We start from the raw sequence: 27,415 nt of genomic DNA on the forward strand, positions 1-27,415 counted from the left end.
TGGGTGCTAACCGTATCATTCAAATATATTGAATGTTGCAATGTTGGCAAAGAGAGGAAGTGACGTAAGATTTGCGCATGCGGGGTACCGATCGGGTTTCCGGTACGGATCGGGTAGTGACAGGGACTGCAAGGTAATTCTGAGTCTTTTTTTCGGCTTCCATTGAACCCGATCGAACCACAGAAGTGAAGGTAAGCTATTTACACAGGGTGAATGATATATAATAGCGCATGCAAATGGTAATTTTTGAAGTGATGAGCTATTACACTACTTGTATTGCTTAGGTCTGTGTAATGCACCATTACTTGAAATGAAACTTTGAATCTGTTGCTGTCTGTTAACCGTCTAGACAACTGCCGGTAAGTTGCAATGAAATGTGTTCATGGTGCGCTTTTATATCAGTCAGCATGCATGACCAGTCCCGGACTGGTAATCGGAACACTGAGGTCGTGTCCAAATTCATGGGCTGAATCCTCCTGAGGACCCGGCCTTCGTGGGCTATGTGGGCCGGGTCCTCAGAAGGTCGGGTAGGCCGGATGTAAACCTACGTTTAACCTGAGTAGCGAAAGACAGCGGTGATCTGAAAATGATGTGCCGGGAGTTGTGCCGTTCTCGGCGGCTCTAGTGACCCTCGAGCTCCCGGCTAGCTATCGAGCTGTTGGGTAACAGACGTCTCCGAAAATGTTGAAGCACTTTTGCAAATATGCAATATCTTGATAAACCGAGCAGATATTTCAAGTTTACACAGCCACATTCTCGCCTGAAAATATGTTAAAAGTTTATTATATGACCCAGAAAGAATAATAAGAGTAATTTTAAAACTTAGTAGCGGCCGCCATTGCTGGAAACTGGAGTTTGGCTGGGCCGCGCTATGAATTCTGGGATATGGTGGGCCACGAAGGACACACCCGACCCATCCTTCAAATTTGGGGAAAAGGAGGACGCATTGGTCAGCCTTCGGCGCGTCGCTGTGACGTAATCGGTCTACAAATGCGTCCCTGGGAGGATGCAGCCCATGAATTTGGACACCCCCAATAATTACAATCGCGGTCTTTGCAAACTACTTTCCTGCATTGATGAAAAAGAAAATGGACGTCAGACGATTTTTAATTTTTTTTTTTTTTTGAGAAATGAGAGCGGCAATCCTTAAGTTGTGGTGGCTCTGCTTCTGGGTCAACAAATAAAGCAGGTAAACAAACTTAAATCCGGTATGTCTTTGAGATTCTATGAACACTGGTAAATGGACTGATTCTTATGTAGCGCTTTTCTACTCTCCCGGAGTACTCAAAGCGCTCTATACAACATGCCACATTGCCATCAAACACGACTGTTGGGCAGATTATTCCCAACAGTCGTGTTTTAAAACTCTTAAAAAACAGCTGTTGCATCCGTCTGCATCTCCCCATTGATCTTCACTGTAGCTCATCATCCCGGAGAGCTCACTGAAAGCTTTCTCCCAGCTGTAACTGGAGCTTTGTTTTAGCAGCACCAGAACTTTCTGAAAAAGCTCTGAAGCATGTTTGGTTGTATTTAAAAATGTGCGCGGCAGTAGTCGCTTGTTCTGTCATGCAGATACCTCTTTGCTCCCGTATCTGCTTCATGATCCGCTCAGCTGTTCGCACTGCGGGGAAACACTGCGACACAGCAGCATCATGAACTCCAGCTATAGGGAGATTTTTCAGCAGCAAAACAAATAAAGCCAACGTGAAACGATCAGTAAAAAACAAAGACTGCTCTGAGAGTTTGAATTATTAACTGTATTTATTGATGTGTGGTTAAAGAGTATCTTACTCATCAATAAGTAGGGGCAGGTCCCGCCTTCCTCACCTCTGATTGGATAGAAAGTCTCTCCTACTTACTGATGATTAAGATACTCGCTCACGGGGCGGGACAAGTGTGTCTGAGAGAGGGAAGGCAGATGTTAAAAAATAAAACAAAGTACTACTGTATCCCACTAGTATGTGTGAAAATACCCACTGTTGCTGCATCTACGTTTTGTTTTGTTTTTTGGAATTGTGGGATTGAGTAAAATATTTTTGAATTGATTTAATATTGTATTGGGTAGTGTTAGAACATCAGTGCTTAATAATTGTTTTCATAATCATACGTCTCCAATTATTCAGCGGACCACATATAGCAACCTGGTTCTTTTAAACACCTGGGGTCCAAATTAATTTTGAATATTATATGTCTGGGCTATAATTTGGAGAAATACGGCATGTTCTGTGAAGCATATAACATCTATGAATATGATCTATGAAGCTAATTCCATGAAGCATCCATCCATCCATCCATCCATTTTCATCCGCTTTGTCCGGGGCCGGGTCGCGGGGGCAGCAGCCTAAGCAAAGAGGCCCAGACCTCCCTCTCCCCAGCCACCTCCTCCAGCTTATCCGGAGGAATACCAAGGCGTTCCCAGGCCAGCCGAGAGATATAATCTCTCCAGCGTGTCCTGGGTCTGCCCCGGGGCCTCCTCCCGGTGGGACATGCCTGGAACACCTCACCCAGGAGGCGCCCAGGGGGCATCCTTGTCAGATGCCCGAACCACCTCAGCTGGCTCCTTTCGATGTGGAGCAGCAGCTGCTCTACTCTGAGCCCCTCCCGGATGGCCGAACTTCTCACCCTATCTCTAAGGGAGAGGCCAGCCACCCTTCGGAGGAAGCTCATTTCTGCCGCTTGTATCCGCGATCTCGTTCTTTCGGTCACTACCCACAGCTCGTGGCCATAGGTGAGGATAGGGACGTAGATCGACCGGTAAATTGAGAGCTTCGCTTTTACACTCAGCTCCCTCTTCACCATGAAGCATGAATTTTAATTTATGCAATTGCAAATGCCTTTATTTTAGTGAGGTAAGTACACAATCTGTTATTTCTGCATAACAGACCCTTATTAAAATCCAGTGGCACCAAGGTATCATACAATAAAATAATGTGATTAATAGCTGTTTCACATCTTAAGGTTCACACTCCCTTGCTACTTACCAGAGTCCTCACAGACACAAAAGACTCTTCCTGTAGAGTTGTCTGCTTCCCCCAACTTCCTTACTACACCCCCACCATTTGTCTTACTGTATGAGTGTGAGACATGTTAAAATCCAGTAGCACCAAGGTATCATACAATAAAATAATGTGATTAATGCATAAGTAAAAGAAATTCCTATACATGCCCCTTCCTGATTTCTTATGTTTTAACATGTTTGTTACACTTACATGTTTCCAATTTCAAATGTTAACACAGATGTTCAGAGTAAATACAGATTGTAGTTTTTTAAATGATGATTTCATTTAGTTTGGGGAAACAGCTCTCTAACTTTACCTCATGTAGAAAAAGTCATTTCCTTCTAAACCTAATAAGTGGTTTTGTCATCTAGCAAGAACTGCAATCAAGCATTTGCAATAACTAATAAAAAAGCACTTGACAATTGTGTTGGTGACAGCTTTTGTTATAATATCAATAATATTTCTATGAATATGGGATACTGTTACATGTTTGCATAGACTTTTGTGAAATATGGAGACACTCCTGGCATTATATGAGCAAAGTGAGACTCATTTTTTAGGGTTGGTGGAGATGAGTGTGAAGATCCAAACAATCCCTGTCAGTGATGGAGAAGCTTTGATGAAAATATTTGGTAAAAAGTTCACCAGCATGAAGGAAATGAAGTTTCAAACTTTCCTTAGGAGGACCCCAGCACGCCTGCTTAAAGAAAAGTAAGTGTGGCGATGTGGATGCTTGCAGTGACTGCTGTATAGAGGCCATCCTGCTACACATGAAACACATCAGAGTCATAATTGTTATTTTAGTCACGTGTTTGTTTATTATCCTTATTGTTTTATCTGGGACTGTTTGCAGACATCTCAGAGAGAGGAGACACCAGCATCTGAACAGAGACTCAAACCAGCAACCTGCAGCTCCCTGCTTGGCTGCTCCAGTTTTCTCCTCACTCATGTTGCCCACCAGTGATTTCTAGCTGCCCACCCAGACAGCAGGCTAGAATATGCGCTGAGCCTCAGCACCCAATACTTGGACATGTTTTCTTTATTATATAATGAACCAGACCCCAAAAAGTAAACAGCTGTTATTGCTAGGCAACGGGAGCAGCATTTGGTGATGCAGCACCTGACATTCCTGACCATGTGGGCGGAGCATGCATGGAATGGAATGTTTAGTAGAACTGTGCAACACAAGCACTTAGTTACAGCATTGTTCATTGTATCCAGACACAGCTAGAGACACATCTACAGCAGCATCTCTGTGCAGGACAAACGACAGTTGACAAAGAAAACATCAAAAACTTCACTTCACTCCTCTACAATACGTTGGTTCCTTTGTTTAAAAGGCCAAAATGAATCGAGGGAGAACGAGAAGAGGATCGGCGAGTGCTTCACCTCACAATTCAGTACAGCTGATTAACCTGCAAGAAGAATTTGAAATGATACAGGCTGAAAATGTCAAATTAAAAGAAGAGGCAGAAAAATCAAGAGGAGAAGCTAAAAATTCAAAGTTTGAAACTGAAGTAGTATTGCAGGAATTACTGCATGTGGGTCTCAAAGTTAAAGGTGAGAAAATGGGAAAACAACAGGCAGAAAACAAGAATGAAAACATGAAGAAAGAACTGTTGGAAGCTCAAAAAGCATTGGAGGAAGAGAAAACCACAGCACAAGAAGCCAAAAATAAATATCTAACTGCAATGAAGGAGGCAGGAAATGTGATGCAGGAATTACAGGAGGTGCAGGAAGCTTTTGAAGAGGAAAAAAGGAAAATGCAGTTGGCAACACAAGAAGCTGCAAATGTAATGGCTGAAGCTGAAAAACTAAGAAAGGAATTACTGCACATGAAGCAACAACTTCAAGAGGAGAAAAAACGTAAACACGAGGCCGAAAATGAGATTGAAAATATGAAGAAAGAATTGTTGGAAGCTCAAAAAGTGTTGGAGGAAGAGAAAATTAAAATACAGGAAGCAAAGAAAGAAATGGAAGATACAAAGAGTTACAATCAAAACATGAAGAAGGAACTGATGAAAGTGCAAGAAGAACTTGCAGAAGAGAAAATTGAGGTGAAGGCATTCAAGAAAGAAATGACCGGCTCTGTGGTGACCAAGAAAGACTGCAAAGACGCACTTAAAGAAATAGGAAAGCACAAAAAGGAAGCTAAAGAGCTCCTCAAACACAAAGTGAAACTCGCCAAACAGCAGCTGAAAGAAAAATTTAAAGATGCCGAGGAGCAGCTCAACAAAACCTTAAAAGAACTGAAGGCAAAAGAAAAGAAAGCCGAGGACAGGAGGGGATTCTGGAGCAGACTGCTGAGAAAGAACTGATCCAGCAGCATCGCGTTTGAGGACATCAATAGTTTCTTCCTCCTCTCTCCACCTTTCTTTCACCCCATCCTTCTTCTTGGGACGTTTGTTTGTTTTTTAAAAACTCTAATCTAAATACATGTACTGAAATACACAAATAAAATGACCATAACTTGACCTCATGTTGCCTGCTTCTTTTCTTGTGTGTCTGTGGATGTAAAACAGTAACACACCTCCTGCTCTGTGTGTCTTTAATTGTAAATAAATGCAATATGTTTTCATTTTAAAATGCAGTGCAAAAAACTTCTGCTCTAAATCTTTTTTTTAGCAAAAAGCTTTTTTTTTTTGCCTGTTGTGGAAGTTTTCCATTTAAATAAAGCTGCAGACGAGCGGTGAGCGATAGCTAACATTCTTTAATCCAAACACACATAGAACAGACAACCAAGCTTGATGAAGTCCCTGCATGACCGCGGGACAGATGGTCAGCAGAGTCTCCCTGAGCCTAGCATGGCTCTCAGTTAAGTACCTTCTCCAGGAACTAAAGGCAGTACACAGCTGTTTCACATCTTAAGGTTCACACTCCCTTGCTACCTACCAGAGTCCTCGAAGACACAAAAGACTCTTCCTGTAGAGTTGTCTGCTTCCCCCAACTTCCTTACTACACCCCCTCCATTTGTCTTACTGTATGGGTGTGAGACATGTTAAAATCCAGTGGCACCAAGGTATCATACAATAAAATAATGTGATTAATACATAAGTAAAAGAAATTCCTATACATGCCCCTTCCTGATTTCTTATGTTTTAACATGTTTGTTACACTTACATGTTTCCAATTTCAAATGTTAACACAGATGTTCAGAGTAAATACAGATTGTAGTTTTTTAAATGATGATTTCGTTTAGTTTGGGGAAACAGCTCTACAACTTTACCTCATGTAGAAAAAGTCATTTCCTTCTAAACCTAATAAGTGGTTTTGTCATCTAGCAAGAACTGCAATCAAGCATTTGCAATAACTAATAAAAAAGCACTTGACAATTGTGTTGGTGACAGCTTTTGTTATAATATCAATAATATTTCTATGAATATGGGATACTGTTACATGTTTGCATAGACTTTTGTGAAATATGGAGACACTCCTGGCATTATATGAACAAAGTGAGACTCATTTTTTAGGGTTGGTGGAGATGAGTGTGAAGATCCAAACAATCCCTGTCAGTGATGGAGAAGCTTTGATGAAAATATTTGGTAAAAAGTTCACCAGCATGAAGGAAATGAAGTTTCAAACTTTCCTTAGGAGGAGCCCAGCACGCCTGCTTAAAGAAAAGTAAGTGTGGCGATGTGGATGCTTGCAGCAACTGCTGTATAGAGGCCATCCTGCTACACATGAAACACATCAGAGTCATAATTGTTATTTTAGTCACGTGTTTGTTTATTATCCTTATTGTTTTATCTGGGACCGTTTGCAGACATCTCAGAGAGAGGAGACACCAGCATCTGAACAGAGATTCAAACCAGCAACCTGCAGCTCCCTGCTTGGCTGCTCCAGTTTTCTCCTCACTCATGTTGCCCACCAGTGATTTCTAGCTGCCCACCCAGACAGCAGGCTAGAATATGCGCTGAGCCTCAGCACCCAATACTTGGACATGTTTTCTTTATTATATAATGAACCAGACCCCAAAAAGTAAACAGCTGTTATTGCTAGGCAACGGGAGCAGCATTTGGTGATGCAGCACCTGACATTCCTGACCATGTGGGCGGAGCATGCATGGAATGGAATGTTTAGTAGAACTGTGCAACACAAGCACTTAGTTACAGCATTGTTCATTGTATCCAGACACAGCTAGAGACACATCTACAGCAGCATCTCTGTGCAGGACAAACGACAGTTGACAAAGAAAACATCAAAAACTTCACTTCACTCCTCTACAATACGTTGGTTCCTTTGTTTAAAAGGCCAAAATGAATCGAGGGAGAACGAGAAGAGGATCGGCGAGTGCTTCACCTCACAATTCAGTACAGCTGATTAACCTGCAAGAAGAATTTGAAATGATACAGGCTGAAAATGTCAAATTAAAAGAAGAGGCAGAAAAATCAAGAGGAGAAGCTAAAAATTCAAAGTTTGAAACTGAAGTAGCATTGCAGGAATTACTGCATGTGGGTCTCAAAGTTAAAGGTGAGAAAATGGGAAAACAACAGGCAGAAAACAAGAATGAAAACATGAAGAAAGAACTGTTGGAAGCTCAAAAAGCATTGGAGGAAGAGAAAACCACAGCACAAGAAGCCAAAAATAAATATCTAACTGCAATGAAGGAGGCAGGAAATGTGATACAGGAATTACAGGAGGTGCAGGAAGCTTTTGAAGAGGAAAAAAGGAAAATGCAGTTGGCAACACAAGAAGCTGCAAATGTAATGGCTGAAGCTGAAAAACTAAGAAAGGAATTACTGCACATGAAGCAACAACTTCAAGAGGAGAAAAAACGTAAACACGAGGCCGAAAATGAGATTGAAAATATGAAGAAAGAATTGTTGGAAGCTCAAAAAGTGTTGGAGGAAGAGAAAATTAAAATACAGGAAGCAAAGAAAGAAATGGAAGATACAAAGAGTTACAATCAAAACATGAAGAAGGAATTGATGAAAGTGCAAGAAGAACTTGCAGAAGAGAAAATTGAGGTGAAGGCATTCAAGAAAGAAATGACCGGCTCTGTGGTGACCAAGAAAGACTGCAAAGACGCACTTAAAGAAATAGGAAAGCACAAAAAGGAAGCTAAAGAGCTCCTCAAACACAAAGTGAAACTCGCCAAACAGCAGCTGAAAGAAAAATTTAAAGATGCCGAGGAGCAGCTCAACAAAACCTTAAAAGAACTGAAGGCAAAAGAAAAGAAAGCCGAGGACAGGAGGGGATTCTGGAGCAGACTGCTGAGAAAGAACTGACCCAGCAGCATCGCGTTTGAGGACATCAATAGTTTCTTCCTCCTCTCTCCACCTTTCTTTCACCCCATCCTTCTTCTTGGGACGTTTGTTTGTTTTTTAAAAACTCTAATCTAAATACATGTACTGAAATACACAAATAAAATGACCATAACTTGACCTCATGTTGCCTGCTTCTTTTCTTGTGTGTCTGTGGATGTAAAACAGTAACACACCTCCTGCTCTGTGTGTCTTTAATTGTAAATAAATGCAATATGTTTTCATTTTAAAATGCAGTGCAAAAAACTTCTGCTCTAAATCTTTTTTTTAGCAAAAAGCTTTTTTTTTTTGCCTGTTGTGGAAGTTTTCCATTTAAATAAAGCTGCAGACGAGCGGTGAGCGATAGCTAACATTCTTTAATCCAAACACACATAGAACAGACAACCAAGCTTGATGAAGTCCCTGCATGACCGCGGGACAGATGGTCAGCAGAGTCTCCCTGAGCCTAGCATTGCTCTCAGTTAAGTACCTTCTCCAGGAACTAAAGGCAGTACACAGCTGTTTCACATCTTAAGGTTCACACTCCCTTGCTACCTACCAGAGTCCTCGAAGACACAAAAGACTCTTCCTGTAGAGTTGTCTGCTTCCCCCAACTTCCTTACTACACCCCCTCCATTTGTCTTACTGTATGGGTGTGAGACATGTTAAAATCCAGTGGCACCAAGGTATCATACAATAAAATAATGTGATTAATACATAAGTAAAAGAAATTCCTATACATGCCCCTTCCTGATTTCTTATGTTTTAACATGTTTGTTACACTTACATGTTTCCAATTTCAAATGTTAACACAGATGATCAGAGTAAATACAGATTGTAGTTTTTTAAATGATGATTTCATTTAGTTTGGGGAAACAGCTCTCCAACTTTACCTCATGTAGAAAAAGTCATTTCCTTCTAAACCTAATAAGTGGTTTTGTCATCTAGCAAGAACTGCAATCAAGCATTTGCAATAACTAATAAAAAAGCACTTGACAATTGTGTTGGTGACAGCTTTTGTTATAATATCAATAATATTTCTATGAATATGGGATACTGTTACATGTTTGCATAGACTTTTGTGAAATATGGAGACACTCCTGGCATTATATGAACAAAGTGAGACTCATTTTTTAGGGTTGGTGGAGATGAGTGTGAAGATCCAAACAATCCCTGTCAGTGATGGAGAAGCTTTGATGAAAATATTTGGTAAAAAGTTCACCAGCATGAAGGAAATTAAGTTTTAAACTTTCCTTAGGAGGACCCCAGCACGCCTGCTTAAAGAAAAGTAAGTGTGGCGATGTGGATGCTTGCAGTGACTGCTGTATAGAGGCCATCCTGCTACACATGAAACACATCAGAGTCATAATTGTTATTTTAGTCACGTGTTTGTTTATTATCCTTATTGTTTTATCTGGGACAGTTTGCAGACATCTCAGAGAGAGGAGACACCAGCATCTGAACAGAGACTCAAACCAGCAACCTGCAGCTCCCTGCTTGGCTGCTCCAGTTTTCTCCTCACTCATGTTGCCCACCAGTGATTTCTAGCTGCCCACCCAGACAGCAGGCTAGAATATGCGCTGAGCCTCAGCACCCAATACTTGGACATGTTTTCTTTATTAAACAATGAACCAGACCCCAAAAAGTAAACAGCTGTTATTGCTAGGCAACGGGAGCAGCATTTGGTGATGCAGCACCTGACATTCCTGACCATGTGGGCGGAGCATGCATGGAATGGAATGTTTAGTAGAACTGTGCAACACAAGCACTTAGTTACAGCATTGTTCATTGTATCCAGACACAGCTAGAGACACATCTACAGCAGCATCTCTGTGCAGGACAAACGACAGTTGACAAAGAAAACATCAAAAACTTCACTTCACTCCTCTACAATACGTTGGTTCCTTTGTTTAAAAGGCCAAAATGAATCAAGGGAGAACGAGAAGAGGATCGGCGAGTGCTTCACCTCACAATTCAGTACAGCTGATTAACCTGCAAGAAGAATTTGAAATGATACAGGCTGAAAATGTCAAATTAAAAGAAGAGGCAGAAAAATCAAGAGGAGAAGCTAAAAATTCAAAGTTTGAAACTGAAGTAGCATTGCAGGAATTACTGCATGTGGGTCTCAAAGTTAAAGGTGAGAAAATGGGAAAACAACAGGCAGAAAACAAGAATGAAAACATGAAGAAAGAACTGTTGGAAGCTCAAAAAGCATTGGAGGAAGAGAAAACCACAGCACAAGAAGCCAAAAATAAATATCTAACTGCAATGAAGGAGGCAGGAAATGTGATACAGGAATTACAGGAGGTGCAGGAAGCTTTTGAAGAGGAAAAAAGGAAAATGCAGTTGGCAACACAAGAAGCTGCAAATGTAATGGCTGAAGCTGAAAAACTAAGAAAGGAATTACTGCACATGAAGCAACAACTTCAAGAGGAGAAAAAACGTAAACACGAGGCCGAAAATGAGATTGAAAATATGAAGAAAGAATTGTTGGAAGCTCAAAAAGTGTTGGAGGAAGAGAAAATTAAAATACAGGAAGCAAAGAAAGAAATGGAAGATACAAAGAGTTACAATCAAAACATGAAGAAGGAACTGATGAAAGTGCAAGAAGAACTTGCAGAAGAGAAAATTGAGGTGAAGGCATTCAAGAAAGAAATGACCGGCTCTGTGGTGACCAAGAAAGACTGCAAAGACGCACTTAAAGAAATAGGAAAGCACAAAAAGGAAGCTAAAGAGCTCCTCAAACACAAAGTGAAACTCGCCAAACAGCAGCTGCAAGAAAAATTTAAAGATGCCGAGGAGCAGCTCAACAAAACCTTAAAAGAACTGAAGGCAAAAGAAAAGAAAGCCGAGGACAGGAGGGGATTCTGGAGCAGACTGCTGAGAAAGAACTGACCCAGCAGCATCGCGTTTGAGGACATCAATAGTTTCTTCCTCCTCTCTCCACCTTTCTTTCACCCCATCCTTCTTCTTGGGACGTTTGTTTGTTTTTTAAAAACTCTAATCTAAATACATGTACTGAAATACACAAATAAAATGACCATAACTTGACCTCATGTTGCCTGCTTCTTTTCTTGTGTGTCTGTGGATGTAAAACAGTAACACACCTCCTGCTCTGTGTGTCTTTAATTGTAAATAAATGCAATATGTTTTCATTTTAAAATGCAGTGCAAAAAACTTCTGCTCTAAATCTTTTTTTTAGCAAAAAGCTTTTTTTTTTTGCCTGTTGTGGAAGTTTTCCATTTAAATAAAGCTGCAGACGAGCGGTGAGCGATAGCTAACATTCTTTAATCCAAACACACATAGAACAGACAACCAAGCTTGATGAAGTCCCTGCATGACCGCGGGACAGATGGTCAGCAGAGTCTCCCTGAGCCTAGCATTGCTCTCAGTTAAGTACCTTCTCCAGGAACTAAAGGCAGTACACAGCTGTTTCACATCTTAAGGTTCACACTCCCTTGCTACCTACCAGAGTCCTCGAAGACACAAAAGACTCTTCCTGTAGAGTTGTCTGCTTCCCCCAACTTCCTTACTACACCCCCTCCATTTGTCTTACTGTATGGGTGTGAGACATGTTAAAATCCAGTGGCACCAAGGTATCATACAATAAAATAATGTGATTAATACATAAGTAAAAGAAATTCCTATACATGCCCCTTCCTGATTTCTTATGTTTTAACATGTTTGTTACACTTACATGTTTCCAATTTCAAATGTTAACACAGATGATCAGAGTAAATACAGATTGTAGTTTTTTAAATGATGATTTCGTTTAGTTTGGGGAAACAGCTCTCCAACTTTACCTCATGTAGAAAAAGTCATTTCCTTCTAAACCTAATAAGTGGTTTTGTCATCTAGCAAGAACTGCAATCAAGCATTTGCAATAACTGGTGATGAGTGTGTTACAGCGCTGTGGAGGAAATTTGGTCCTCTCTTCTTTGCAGAATTGTTTTCATTCGGCCACTTTGGAGGGTTTTCCAGCATAGGCTGAGTTTTTAAGGTCATGCTAAACCATCTCAATCTGATTGCAGTCTGCACTTTGACCAGGTCAAAACCTCCATGTTGTTTTTTGAGCCATTCAGAGATGATCTTGCTGCTGTGTTTTGCATTATTGTCCTGGTGCACTTGAGCTTCAGGGCACACTAAATGAGACAAGTGAGGCCTTCAGGTTTTTCACATTTTCTGGATTAAGGCCCTCATTGTGGTTCGATTCCCAAAGCGCTTGAAATGCCTTTGTAACCCTTTCCAGACTGATAGAGTTCAGTGTTTCGTAGCTGTTTCTTTAGATGTCCACGATGTTGCTTTCTGAGATCTTTTAGTCAACTTCACTTTTTTTTGCCTGTCCCATTTGGTTCTTTAGCCGTCAGAATTGTTGTCTGAAGACCAACAAGGAGATCCAATGGATTTACTTTCCCAAATTGATCATCACAGCCTTGCCGTATTGGTCCATTTGATCGACCTTTGTTGTTATTATTTATTTTATTTTCAGTTGTTACAGACGGGACAGACATGACTGAGGAATAGGAAAGGGAGACAGAACGATGAAGGAGAGGAGCAAAGAAAAACTGAACAACAATATTCACCTTATGTTTAATTTCTACCTTCATTAAAGAGACTCAGAAATTTTGAGGTTAGATAAATAACTTGTAACCAGGTACATATCTGAAAATTTCTTTTGTGTAATGTATCTTCTTATTTTTGTTGCATGAAGAATCTGTGTATGTGGACACTCACTATTTGCCCTCTTTTTCAGGTCCTCACGTGTGTCCTTTACAAGCAGAGACTCACTGATAGACAACTCTGTTACCAGTTCTAGGGCTGACGCACCCACCCACATCCCCACCCCCGGTGTATCCTTTATAGGTATGCAAGTTTCTAAATGAAATAAATCACATTGACCTTAAAAATGTGTTTAATCTTGACCAAAGTCCTCAGTTATGGGAAAATAAACTGGAACTGCAAGTTGTGCAACTTCACAACCACAAAAAGATTAGACCTGCTGAAACACGTCAGGCTAATACATGGGCATTTTGGTCAAGTCCATTCCATACCCTGCCTTCATGCAGATTGCCCTTGCACTGTCAAGACATGGGGTGCATTAAGGACACATTTGTCAAGGCATCATTCACAGTCATCCCAGCCAGGCAACATCCTTTCATTCACGTGCATTGTCTTTAATTCATGCTCTTTTGACAGTGGGAGGCAGTTATTTGAACATCTTGGTGGCCATCATTGTGATTTGGCGCTATATAAATTGAATTGAATTGAATCTAAAAAAGTTTGAAACTGTGCCATGTGTTTTTGAGGATTATGATTATAAGGTTAACAAATACACAACATTCCACAGCCACAAGAGTAGAAAACACAACCCACATTCCTTGGAAGATTTCAAGACTAATGTTCTTCATCAATACCAAAAGAACCCGGATGAAGAATGTGACATTGTTGATGATGACAATGAATGTGGCTCAGTCCTTGAGGAGGATGAGGACTTAAACAAAATTATTACTAATAAAGTGGGGCTACTCCTCCTGAAAATCGAGAGCATTTTCAATGTCTCCAATTCATGCATTGACGAACTAGTAGAGGAACTTCATTTCTTTACAGCATCTGCATCTGGTCCCGTCAGTAAGGCAAGGCAAGGCAAATTTATTTGTATAGCACAATTCAACAACAAGGTGATTCAAAGTGCTTTACAGAGACATTAGAAACAAAAACAAATAAAAAGCATGATTTAAAATTGATTAAAACAAACAAACTAACTAACTAAACACACACATTTCACACCTGTTCGCGCGATCTGAACCCTTATCGTAAGGGGAGCTACCAGTCCTTCTGTGGACGAGCTACTTTCTATTTTAAATTCCCTGAATTTAAAATACTCTCTAGACCCAGTCTAGACCCAGCTGGGGAGCTACCCAGAGCTCTAAACCCACTTAACAAACAAACAAACAAACAAACAAACAAACAAACAAACAAACAAACAAACAAACAAACAAACAAACAAACAAACAAACAAAACAGTATATAAAATCAAAACAGATAAAATCAGAACAGTAGATAAAATCAGTAGTTAATGTAAGTTTTGAAATTTAAGCTTAACAAACAAACAAAACAGTATATAAAATCAAAACAGATAAAATCAGAAATAGATAAGATCAGTAGTTAGTGTAAGTTTTGAAATTTAAGCTTAAAAGTGTGGATTTGGTGCTTTATTCAAATGCAGCTGAGAATAGGTGAGTCTTCAACCTGGATTTAAATAAACTGAGTGTTTCAGCTGATCTGAGGCTTTCTGGGAGTTTGTTCCAGATATAAGGAGCATAAAAGCTGAATGCAGCTTCTCCGTGTCTGGTTCTGACTCTGGGAACTGATAAAAGACCGGATCCAGATGACCTGAGGGATCTGGAAGGTTCATACTGGGTCAGGAGGTCAGTAAAGAAATAATTCTGAGCACTTTGAGAAAACATGGCTGTACATTGGAAGACTCAGTGATTTCAGAACTGGTCAAAGACCTTTGCCGGCTAAGCCCCGTCTGTGCTGCTTTAAGAGTGCAAGGGCCTTTAAGCAGTCAGTTCAGGAGAGAGCAATTTAGAAAGGAGCATCTCTCATTGACTGAACCTGTTAATGTCACGGTCCCCGTGCCTGCTCGGCTGGCCCTGTGTGGCTACATGTTATGTTTTGTCTTTTCTCTCTCTCCTCTCTCTCTGCTCGCTGCCTGGGCGGAGCTCATTGTGAGCTCCCGGCCTCCACCACCTGTAGGCAATCACCTGTGGCTCCTCACCCTGTTTGCTCCCGCTACTTAAGGCAGTGACTGAGAGCACCTCGCCGCTGGACTATTGAATAACGCTCGTCAGTGCTACTTTAGCCTCAGCCAGTTTTGAGCTCTGTCCGTAAAAGTTCCATGCTAACCCTTGTTCTCTGTATGCAGATTTCTCGTGTTTTGGTTTGGAGACTCTGGACGCTTTTCCCGACCCCGCTCTGCACCCCTGGGAACCCTGGCCCCCTTCTCCCTCACCTGTATATAGTGCACCTGGAGTGTGTAAATAAACCTGTTTTTCTGAGACTTCAGTCTGCTCCGAGTCCTCCCTGCTCCTCCGTGACAGTTAAGTACATACTTGATAGTACAGATAATAAAACATTTCAGTATATACCAATCCTCCCATTATTATCTCAACTTGTGGACAACAGAGACATTCAAAACACAATATTACAAAACAAAAGGCCATCTGATGTCTCTTCGGAATACAAATCATTTAATGATGGATCTTTACTAAGAGAAAACAGCTTTTTATGTGAAGACGAACTTAAACTCTCACTCATCCTTTATATAGATGACTTTGAGATATGCAACCCTCTGGGAACATCCCGCAAGAAGCATAAAGTCACAGCTGTGTATTGAGTGTTTGCAGACATACCTGCCACATTGAGCTCTACACTGACTTCCATTTACTTAACCATTTTATGCAAGGCAAATGATGTCAACCAGTTTGGCTATGCAAAAGTTTTGGACCCACTGCTCAAAGATTTGAAGTCCTTTGAAGATAATGGTATTTTTGTTTCAAGTCTGGGCAAAGTGGTCAAGGGCACTGTACTTGCTGTAGTCGCTGACAATCTTGGCACTCACTCAATAGGCGGGTTTGTTGAAAGCTTTTCAGCTTCACATTTCTGTCGCTTTTGCATTGGCGAAAGGTCACAGATCCAGGAGCATGAAGTAGGAGAAGGACTGTTTCCTCTACGGACTAAGTCCAACTATGCCATCCATGTCAAAGCAGCACTGTCTGATCCTGCAGAAGCTCACCACTGTGGAGTTAAAAGACAGTGTCCAATCTCAGACAGACTCAGTCACTTTCATGCTACATCAGGTTATCCCCCAGATGCTTTGCATGATTTGCTTGAAGGGATTGTACCTGTTGAAATTTCACTCTGTCTTGATGTGTTAATCAGGAAGAAATGCATATCTCTTGAGCAGCTCAACCGTTCCATCCGTTGCTTTCCTTACAAATGGAGTGACAAAACAAACTGTCCACAACCCATTGCCCCAAATTTCACAGCGCGAAAAAGTGTAGGAGGTAATGCACACGAAAACTGGTGTTTGTTGAGAATGATACCACTCGTGATTGGTGACAAAGTACCAGAAGATGAGCCTGCTTGGGAGGTTTTAATGACCCTGAAAGATGTTGTTGAGCTTGTCATGGCTCCTCTCCACACAGATCACACAATAGGATACATGCAAAGTAAGATCTCAGAACACCGTTACAGATATTTAGAAGTGTTCCCAGAGGAGAAACTGAGACCAAAACATCACTTTCTCGAGCACTATCCTTTGCTTTCAACTGTTTATGGGCCACTTGTACATTTCTGGACTATGCGATTTGAAGCCAAACATCGATTCTTTAAAAGGATTGTGAGGCAGACTGGGTGTAGAAACATCCTCATGATAATGGCAAGAAAACACCAATCGATGATTGCGTATCATACCCACGATTACAACCACCAAAGGCCAGCACTGTCAGTGTCCCAGAAGGCTCAAGTGGCAGTCGATGTTCTAAAAGACAGCATTAAGGAGTCCCTTGCAAGGAAGTTCCCCAAGAAGACTTTGTGAACATGACAAATAAAGCAACCATTTTAGGCACAGACTATAATATTGGCATGATGCTGCCGTTTGGCTCAACAGGAGGCCTACTTGACTTTGCAGAAATCCATCAAATAGTGATTGTGCACAGAACTCCTGTGTTTGTTCTGAAGTTGCTTAGAGGCTGGTACTGTGAACACCTGAGGAGTTTCAAAGTAGAGCCCACAGGAGAGACAGAAATCCTTAAACATTCTGAATTGAAAGAAACATGGCTGCATACAATACAGCAGATGGCTGTATGGTGTCCCTTAAACACTTCATCTGCACATCAGAGTAAGTGTAATGGGTTGATTATTTCTGTTCTATCAAATGTTTGTGCACTTATTGAAATTATTGAAAAAATATATTATTTTACCAACAACTATATGGGCAGGCGTCCTGTCTTATTTGTTTATTGTAATGTTTATTTAACAGGAACAATACATACAACATTGAAAAAGAAAATGGAAACATGTGATGCATACTTAACCCTCCTATTCTATTGCCCTTATCTCCCTCTTCTTAAAATGACAATCAAAAATTATTTATTCAAAATTCTACTGAACTAAATCTCTGCTTTTATTTCTCTGGCAGAAGATAATGAAGAAAATATATGCATGTAAGCTTATCAACTATTAAGAACCTGTCTCAATTTCTTTTCTTTCTCTGTCTCTACAGCTGAGGAAACACAAACCAAACAACAATGGCAGTCCAGTTAAGAGTCATTTTAGAAGAACACAGCATTCATAAGTTGACACTTCCAACAGGAATTCCTAATACAGTGGAAGATCTTGTTTCCATAATTACTGAAACTTTCCAGTTGCATGGGGAATTTAGACTGCTATACCAAGACAAAGACTTTGACAATCAGTTTTTCAGTGTCATCTCAACTGCTGACTTGTATGACAAGGCCACTGTTAAAGTGATCCTTAAAGAGCCAGTAATCACCCTTGAATTACAACCAGTATGTGAATCAGGATCATCGTCTGCATTGAACTCTTCGACTTCAGTGAGCACTCATCCTGCAGGTACTACTGAAACGGACATCTGCCCTGCCAATCATGATGCACCCTCACAGGTGTCCGACTGCGCATCGTCAAGTTCCAGTGACACCATCATTCTCCCTGATTCATGTCGCCCTGCTACGTGGCCAGTGCCATTTCAAGTACCGGAGTTTTCCCGAGACATACAACTAATCCTCGCTGAGGCAAACAACTCATATCGCAACACTGGAAGACCTTTCATGGATGCCAGTTTTAAATCAGCAACAATGCAAGACCTTGCAAAAGTAATTTTTTCGTACACTGCTTACCCAACCAATCAGCAGATCCTCTCAGTGGCTGAAGCCTTGGTTTCAAAGTTTCCGTGTCTTAAGGAGCCAAGATCATTTGCCGTCTTATATGGCTGGCAGCAGCGCATAAAAAAACATGATGCACAATTACCGTGCCAAGCTAAGATCTCGAAAATTTTCTTACCCAGAAATTGAAATTAATGCCTTAAAAAGGAAGCATCCAGCTGATGTAGTGCCATCAAAGAATGTAAAAAAGCCACAAAAAAAAAGCAGAGGTTAATTATCTCCCTCTGCATCCTACTGGAGAAACCCAAGAGACACTGGAGAAAGAGAGGCTTGAATTAATTTATGAAATAACAAAGAAAAACAATGCAAATATAATTGCAGATAAAATGAATAAAACGTTCTCTAGCCGAAGACTTGGAGTGGTCAGCCTCTGCCCCTCTGTGGGTGAGTTAAAAGAAAGGTGGCCAGCATTATTCACTGAGGCTCAGGTGAGTATGTGTGATAACTATTCCTATCCACCAAAAAACAAAAGTCAAACAAATGTCAACAAATTGAAATGTTATGTTTTTGTCCCCTTACTTCTTAGCTCATCAAAGAGTTCAGACGCATCACCACAGTTTCTTTGGTGGAGACATTCATGCTGAAACTTGATGAGTACACACCAGGTCTTTTGCAGCTTATGCCTGCCAAAGGAGGAGCTGCTGGTTCCAAGATGAGACCTCTGCTGAACACTTTGAATGACCTATGTTATTTGACTTTTTTCACACAAATACGTAATTATGGAGGGCTGCAGTGGGTAGCAAGAAGGTCCTGGGTTCAAATCCCGGCCCAGGGTCTTTATGCATGGAGTTTGCATGTTCTCCCTGTGCATGTGTGGGTTCCCCCCGGGTACTCCGGCTTCCTCCCACAGTCAGAAAGCATGACTGTTAGGTTAATTGGTCTCTCTAAATTGTCCTTAGGCTTGAGTGTGTGCGTGCATGGTTGTTTATCCTGTCTGTCTCTGTTTCCTTGTGATTGACTGTCCAGGGTGTACCCAGCCTCTCACCTGTTGAAAGCTGGAGAGAGGCATCAGCCATGTTTTTGTTTTTAAGTAATTCAGTCTTAATGTAAGTAAATCACTCGACTTAGTCTTTTCACTAAATTGTATCTCCCTACAGACACAGAGCATTGAGAAGAAAAGGGATCTCCTTATCTGCTGCCTCATTAGCTACCTCAGGGAAAGACAAGAAGATCTTTTTCATGACTGCCAGGTTTGTCATATTGATAACAGTTTACTTATTAACTCAAGGGATCCTAATGTTCTTCTCTCCTGTCCTCTCCTATCCCCTGTTCTCCCCTTCTCCATTCATCTTCTGTCCACTCCCCTCTTTAGATCAACTGAAATATATTGAAAAAGCATCTTAAATAAAATAAAATGTGTGCATGCTCTTTTTTTTTCTTTTTTTTAACACGTAGGAATGTGAGGATTACACAGACAATATGATGAAGGTGATAGTGATCCACAACATCATGGCTGAGGTGGATCCATCAGATGTGTCCATTGTGATTGAGGGAAACCAAGTGATGGATGGATGTGGAAGCCGAACAAAGGCATGTGTACTGCTGATGGGACTGATATATGCCCTCAACCTCGAATATCCGAAGGAGCTGAAGAACACATTTGACACTTTTCAAAAACTGTTTTTGGAACTTGACGGGGCCAAACTACTGAAAAAGGTCCACGGCCTCAAAAATAAGCTTATGCAATGCACACACTTTTCCCCTCTTGTTCCCAGAGGACATAGCTTGATGGAGCTGTAATTTTTCTTCTGACAGCAAGCACAGAAACTATTGAATGTTGGTGTTAGTGTTCTCCATATGTTTGATAATGTACATGCACAGAAACAACCTTGTAGAGTTTCTGTATGTGCTTTTGGCTTTTAAAATGGACTGAGTGGCCTTTGAAAGTGTTGTCTGCATTAGCCGTTGTGTTGCACTTTATTCTGTATTTTTATGGAATAAAAACATTGAGATGATGAACCATTTGAATATCTTTTTTGGGGGGTACATTTTACCTTATATGAATAGGTAATGTTTATCAACTGATAATAATTAAATTTTATTACTAATTATCAGGTATTACCAACTAGCAAACAAGAGATAATTTTACCTAATTTCAATGAGTAAGTAGTTGTTGAATGTATACATAAATATGGGGTAAATTTTACCCAATTTAATTAAGTATTTCATAGCTTTTTATTGAAGTTATTTTATACACAATATATTGAACTAAATCTACCCCAAAAAAGTCAATGCAAATTGTTACCTCAGATTTATTGGGTAGATTCTATAGATGACTTCTTACAGTGTATAATTGGTCTGTTTATACCAGCAAGACAAAAACTTCATTATTAATTTATGACAGCAATGCCTGGTAAAGGATGCAGTTCAGTGGGAAAGAAAGTGAACATGAAAAGTGAAGTGTTTTCAGCTCATTTGACGTGCATGTCACTGGGTGGCCAAAAGAACCCCACTGGGAACTCTGGAAGAAGATTTAAATTTCATGCAGCTGGTGGGGGTGGGAGGCCAGGATCAGTTTTAATTACCACTGAGCACTAAAGCAACGTGTGACACTGGATGGTTTGGATCAGCACTGCTCTGCTTCTTAATTCATTCAACATTTTTATTGTTATTTTTTTTAAATTTGTCCTCATATTCTCTGCTCTGAGCACTCATCTAGAGCATGGTATTGCCATGGCCACTCACGCCCTTGTTTGTGCATTTCAGTCTGCCATTGACTGAAAAATTGCTCAGTATTTTATTCTTTTTAGGCTTTGCCAGGTTTTAGTAATCACATTGTCCTTTTACGAAACAGCATTTCCACAATACTCGATATCTATATCAGTGTGCTGACCTTTTACATCATGCTCTAAGGCCATGTGGAACTAACGTTTGTTCTTCAGACAGGTGAGACCCGAACATTGTCTTCTACCTAGAAAGCTTCTCTCGAAAAAGAGTTTTCCTTTTAATGCCTCTGATTTTGTTCCTGTTTTTAAAAAGAAATGCTTCAATTGGACATCTTTTTTTAGTGTCCTGTTGTTTATCATTTTGCTCAGTAAGATCTAGAATTTCATCAAATCTCAATGTATTTTTATTATCATTATTATTATTATTTTTACTAAACAGGAAATCATCACTCTGTTTTCCAGAGCCAGATTCAAAATTAAAGGCTGACATCGGTAAAAGATTGGTTGTGATGAAAAGATAATTTCAAGTTTATTTAACTTCTGAGAGGTACTTTTAATGTTGTTGATTTTTAATATCTTGTTTTAAATCTTTTATATAGACAGAACAGAGATAAGGTGATGATTACTTAGCCATACGTGGAACGACACAGCGGCTATTTTCAAAGAAAAACACAAAAGCGCCGCTAACCTTGGTCCGTAATTATTTCAGAAGAAAGCAGTCATCATTTCGTCTCACAGTGGGGCAGAAACTTAACAAAGTGAAGCGCGAGTATTACTTTTAGATACTGGTGCATATAAGCATTGCTCATCCACTGAAAAAGATTGCATGTGTAAAATCAGTGCCAGCTGGGAACAACAAATCAGTAATGAAGTCCTGTTGGACATAATCAGTGTTCTTGATATGAACAGCATTATACATATGTGAGTGTGTATGTGCGTGAGTCTGTCCATGCATATATACAACCAGGACACACATGAAAGTGCACATAAAAATTCTTTTCTGCAAATTATGGGGGAGGAAGTTAATGTAGTTACAAAGTAATTAATATGAAGAAAGGATAGGTTCGAGGCCCTCAGGGTACCCCACACTGTCAGGCTTTCCTTGAGACTGTGTACCCCCCGCCTTCCCACCACTCTCCAGCTTTCTCTCAATTCTAATTCAGTTTTGACTGACTAACCATAATTATTATTGCCAAGGCAAAATCAGCACAGTGGATCTAACTGAAACTTAATGTGATAGCTCCTTTTAGTCGGTGGGTAAAACTAAATTGTAAAGTAAATTATTTGAATGCCTTCAGCTTTTAAATGAACCGACTGCTAGATTAACAATTTAAAGTGGTTTGACTTTAATCACATAATCATATGAGCTTACAGAGAAAGTCTTTTCTTAAACAATTAAAACTAAATGTTCTGTTGAGCTCTTCCCTCTGATGCCAATCTTTCCTCCTTTCTTTTTGCACCAACGTCTTTGGTCGAAAGCTGCATTAGTTGCTTTACCATGAAACTAATCTTTGGATGTGACATCACAACAGACTACGTGGAGTAGAGTTTGCAGTCATTGCAATTAGACAGACGACTCCCTCAATTCCTAAAGCAGCACTACTGAAATGCCAAAACAGTCTATGAAGGTTTTCATAGTAACACAGGTGTAATTACTTACTCAGATAAGTCACTGTGTATTTACGGCATTTTATCTTTGGGAGTATTAACTGTTGCTATTGACAGCATAATATGACTGAGCTACAAATTTAATCCACTGACCATTAAATCCTTTAAATATCCATTCCAGGACATTAATGATTTTTTTTAAATGTTATGTCTTAAAAAAAAAAAAAAGTTCCAGTTAGGTTTTTAAGATTGTGTTAAATTAGTGAGGGTTTTAAATGTCAAGTGGGCTTTTTCATTCAGTGCATCTCATCAAGTCTCCCGAGCCTCCCATCTTCGCTTTAATACTGAGCAGGCCTCACCGATGCCAGTCATGTTCACAGAAAAAAAGGGCAGAGGATGTTGTATTTCCTGTGTCCCAGTGATTACTTTTTCTTCTACATACCGATAAGCTATCTGCAGCTGTGAAATGTAAATGCAATAGTGACTTCATACTTACAGAAACTGGTTCATTTTTTGTAAGTATTGTAAAGAGTGAAGTATAAAATAAGGTTCGAAAAGATTCTATTCTATGGGTCTGATTGAGGAGCCAGTAAAGCCTCTGCATTGGTTGCTTTGTCACACAGTCACTTCTATTTATGCCAGAAAGTGCAGGTAACTGCTGCAGTATTCTCCTAAATGATAGGTGTCCCCACTCAGACAATACCACCACATCAGCACTTGGTGATAGAAATCAACGCGATCGCATACTCGTGTCTTTAAGCCAGCTGCCCTGCGGCAACAGTGCAATGTGCCAGGTAGCAAAAATCTAGAGGTGAACCATCAAGCAAAGCGACACCACAGTGCTCAGTGTGTTATCAGTCCCTTATTGTTTATATTATAAAAATTGTTGTATCACTAGAAGCTACAACTTGCCAATAGCAACCTTGACTCTTGCTCTGCTTTTAGTCATATAAAGCAGATATATGCCAGTCAGCTACATCATTAAAACCAACCTGCCTAATATTGTAATAAACATGATAAACAGTTTTGTCTGATCGGTGTATGGACTAGTGTAAGGACATTAGATGTGCGCAACCAATCAGGCCTGTTCCAGTATGCTTGATTGGATTAAAATCTGTGGAGTTTAATGATCAAAATCATTGGTTTTGATGTCGTGGAATGGGTGTGTATTTATTGATGCATTGCCCCTATATAGGCTCTTTCCTTTTACTTTTAAAACTCCACAGTAAATGTACCAGATAGTAGCTGTGACATGACAATCCACTGAGATTTGTAATGGATTTTTAAGCACACACTGTAAGGTAATACTTTGTTGCCTTACAGTGCGTCCTGTACAGTGTGAGAAATTAGCCGTAACATGTTGATTTAGGATTCAGGAGGTATTGTAGAGAGAATGTGTACAATATACAGCAATATATGCAAGGTAATCATTACAGATTGAACCATAAACAGCCTTTCCCATAAGCCCTGCAAAACATAAATAAATAATATACAAATAAATATCTAGTAAAAGCGTCATTGTGTGTCGCCTGTATTGCACTGGAAACCTGTGTAGCGGCTTGTTGGTATCAAAGTGAGTCTCTTCTGGTAATTCAGTGCTTGTTTTATAACTAGTTTTATCCTTGCTCTGAAGTTGAACAATATCTAGAACAAACTAACACTTCATTATTTGCCAGCAGTAATACAAGCAGGCATATAAAGTCAGACATATAAATGCTAATTACAGATATATATCACCAAGGGGGTCATGCTAACGGACTTGGAGTAAGTTTTATGATCCTAATTACAGTCTTGTAGCTCTAGGAGGGTAATGTTCCCTAGCGCAGGGAAGCAACAGCAGATGTGTGGTGTTTCTCCGTCATACCTCATGTCTTATAAGACAATCTGCCTGATGGATGTGATTTATTTGTAGCATGGGGGAAACAACACTTTTTCCCTCTGACATTCACAGCCACCACACTTGCACATAACGTGCACAACAATGCCTGAGCACTCTGCCGCCTGCTCACAATTCCCAGCTCTGACATTTTGTTTCTGCTGTTTTACATTTTCTGGAGATAATTCTTGTTCTGTTTCCCTCCATCCCAGTGGGGACACCACAAGGTGACAGCATCCGTCACCCATCAACCACCTCATCTCATCTGCCGACTGTCTCAAAACAAACAATGTTAAAAAAAAAAGGTCTACTAATTTCCAAGAAGTGTCCCTATAAGCGTGTGTGTATGTCTGTGGGAATATTTGCAAAGTATTGGGCAAAGCATACGTCTTTGTTACCAATCAGCATGTGCTTCATGTACTATATACACAGCAAATTCAAAAGTGTTAAATTTTTTGGTGTTAATAGTCTCCTTGCAAAAGTAGAGTTAATTTTACGCTAAGCAGAGTCACATTCTTTTAATGTAACTCTGAGGTGTAAAATGATAGTAGTTAAAATCGAGTGTTAAAAATGAGTGTTTCTCTGTCAAATCTGGAGGTGTTAAAATGGAAACATTAACTCTTGACCTGTTGTATGTTCACCAGTATGATAATGATGAAGCAGTAATCTCAGTTAACGTGGTTTTATTAACCAGCACAGCAGCAGAGAACTTACATGCTTGGATTCAATAACGGAATGGCGCCTATACCACTCAAAACATACACACACCTACACGGAGGTACGGAAAGCGGATTAGGACAAAATACCAAACTAACAGCAGGTTATCTACATCCCCCTTCTTTAGTACATCCCCAACCGGACATAAAGTTTAATGCATACTGAATAATAATAATCACAGCATAAAAGGTGACATACGCTGACCCTTAGGAACATTTAAATTTGCAACCAGATGGAAGAAATAAACATGACAAGAATATCATTTTGCTGTATAAAGTTAAATATGATTACTACTGAAAATCACCTCAAACAGAATTTAACTTGAAGCATTGACATCAGTTACTGATGGCTCAAACATCAAACCTGAAAATGTTCTGTGTTTTAACTAGTACCCAATTAATCCTTATATCTTGGATTTGGTTTGCACACACGACCAAAGCGTGTCCTGTAAACACCATCACTCTTGGAAGGTCTTGGAGAATGCAAAATATCAGAAGAGCTCTCAACATGAGTGCTGTCTTTAAACTGTTCTACATCATTGTTTTCACCCACAACCTGCAGTCCATCATAATGATGATGATCAGTGTCTTTCTGAACAGTAACAGGCTCAGACACAGGCAATATGTGTCTGCGATTTCTCCTGTAAGTGTTTCCATCTGACTGTACCAGGTAGGATCTAGGTTCCTTACAAAGTTCCTTTACCACACCTGTGCGGTCATAACCCTGTGGGGTCTGTAACCTCACTACTTGTCCTTCGTTGAGAGGTGGAAGTGATCGGCTGGATCTGTCATAACAGACCTTCTGAGTCAGTCTCTTGTTGAGTAGTTGGGCTTTCACTCTCTCAGATTCAAGGTGTTGTGGTTCGAGCAGTTTCGTTGTGATTGGGAGCGTAGTTCGAGTCTGTCTGGATAGAAGTCGTTCTGCAGAGGAACCCAGGTTCACATCACGTGGAACATTCCTGAGGTTCAGCAGGTTGAGAAATACATCAGTGCCATCTCTGTGTGATTTCTCCATCAGCTGTTTAGCACTGCGCACTGCTCTCTCAGCAAGCCCATTGGATTGAGGATACTCTGGACTGCTGGTGACATGTTGAAAGTCCCACTGTGAAGCGAAGTCTTTGAAACGCTGGCTTGTAAACTGCCTGCCATTGTCTGAGATCAGAGTGTGTGGAGCACCATGAACTGAGAAGTGTCTTTTCAGCTTTTTGATGACTGTCGCTGATGTCAAATCCTTTAGCAGGTCAATCTCAAACCAGCCTGAGTATGAGTCGACTACTACTAAATAGTGCTGACAGTGCCACTCAAAGATATCTGTAGCCACAGTTGACCAAGGAAGCTCTGGAACTTCATGCAGATGAAGGGGCTCTTTTTGTTGATGAGGTTTAGTGCTGTTACACACCGAGCCGGAAGTAACTGTTTGTTCAATATCTCTTGACATGAACGGCCAGAAGACGATCCCCCGTGCTCTCCGCTTGGTAGCTTCTACGCCGGGATGTCCTCTGTGCATGATGGTGATGTAGTCTCCTTGCAGTGATTTTGGGATCACAGCTTTGGAACCTTTAAGAATGATGCCATCATCCACAATCAGCTCATCCCTGAAAGGAAAATATGGATGAACTGCTGTGGGAAGGTTGTGGAGTCATTGTGGCCAACCATGTTTGATGAACGAGCTGAGCGCTTGCAGTGTCTCATCCTCAGCTGTGTGTCCTTTAAGTTCCTCCAGGCGTGAAGAAGAGATGCAGCTCACCGTCATGACATCAAAGTAGTCCTCTTCTTCAGGCTGCTGGAAAGTGGAGCTGTTGGGAGCACGAGACAGTGTGTCAGCCAGATACATGTGTTTTCCACATTTATATGTGAGGGTGATGTTGTATTTTTGGAGCCTTAACAACATCCTCTGTAATCTGGCTGGTGCAGCGTGAATAGGTTTCTTTAGTATGGTGACCAGTGGCTGATGGTCTGTTTCTACGACCACAGGCTTGCCATATATGTAGTCATGAAACTTTGTACATGTGAAAACAACAGCCAGCAGCTCCTTTTCTATCTGAGCATATCTGGTTTCAGTGTCTGTCAGAGTACGTGAAGCATATGCCACAGGTCGCCCTTCCTGTAAGCAAGCTGCACCAAGACCATACTGTGATGCATCGCACGTTAGTGTCACAGGTTTGCTGACATCATAATATGACAGAACAGGTGGATTAGACATGTGCTCTTTAAGTGCTTTGAACGCAGTCTGATGCTGTGTGTCCCACATCCACTCGCTGTCCTTGTGTGTGAGCTGTCGCAGAGGAGCTGACAGATGGCTGAAGTTTGGAATGAATTTTCCAAGATAATTGACCATC

At 40.5% G+C, this 27,415-nt stretch overlaps 1 protein-coding gene across 1 annotated transcript; it reads left to right on the forward strand.

The window, feature by feature from the left end:
* Nucleotides 1–18,461: 18,461 nt before the first annotated feature.
* Nucleotides 18,462–19,950, forward strand: LOC146583565 (uncharacterized). Its single transcript, XM_085286395.1, has 4 exons — nt 18,462–18,638; nt 18,737–18,894; nt 19,310–19,400; nt 19,606–19,950. The coding sequence occupies exons 1-4, from the start codon at nt 18,537–18,539 to the stop codon at nt 19,948–19,950; spliced, it is 696 nt and encodes a 231-aa protein (XP_085142521.1). The 5' UTR covers nt 18,462–18,536.
* The last annotated feature ends 7,465 nt before the right edge of the window (nt 19,951–27,415 follow it).

Source organism: Mchenga conophoros, linkage group LG1 (assembly GCF_057382185.1).
Source record: "Mchenga conophoros isolate Kocher_MC1m ecotype Shallow Benthic linkage group LG1, M_conophoros_male_GT1.1, whole genome shotgun sequence".
Taxonomy (NCBI): Eukaryota; Metazoa; Chordata; class Actinopteri; order Cichliformes; family Cichlidae; genus Mchenga; species Mchenga conophoros.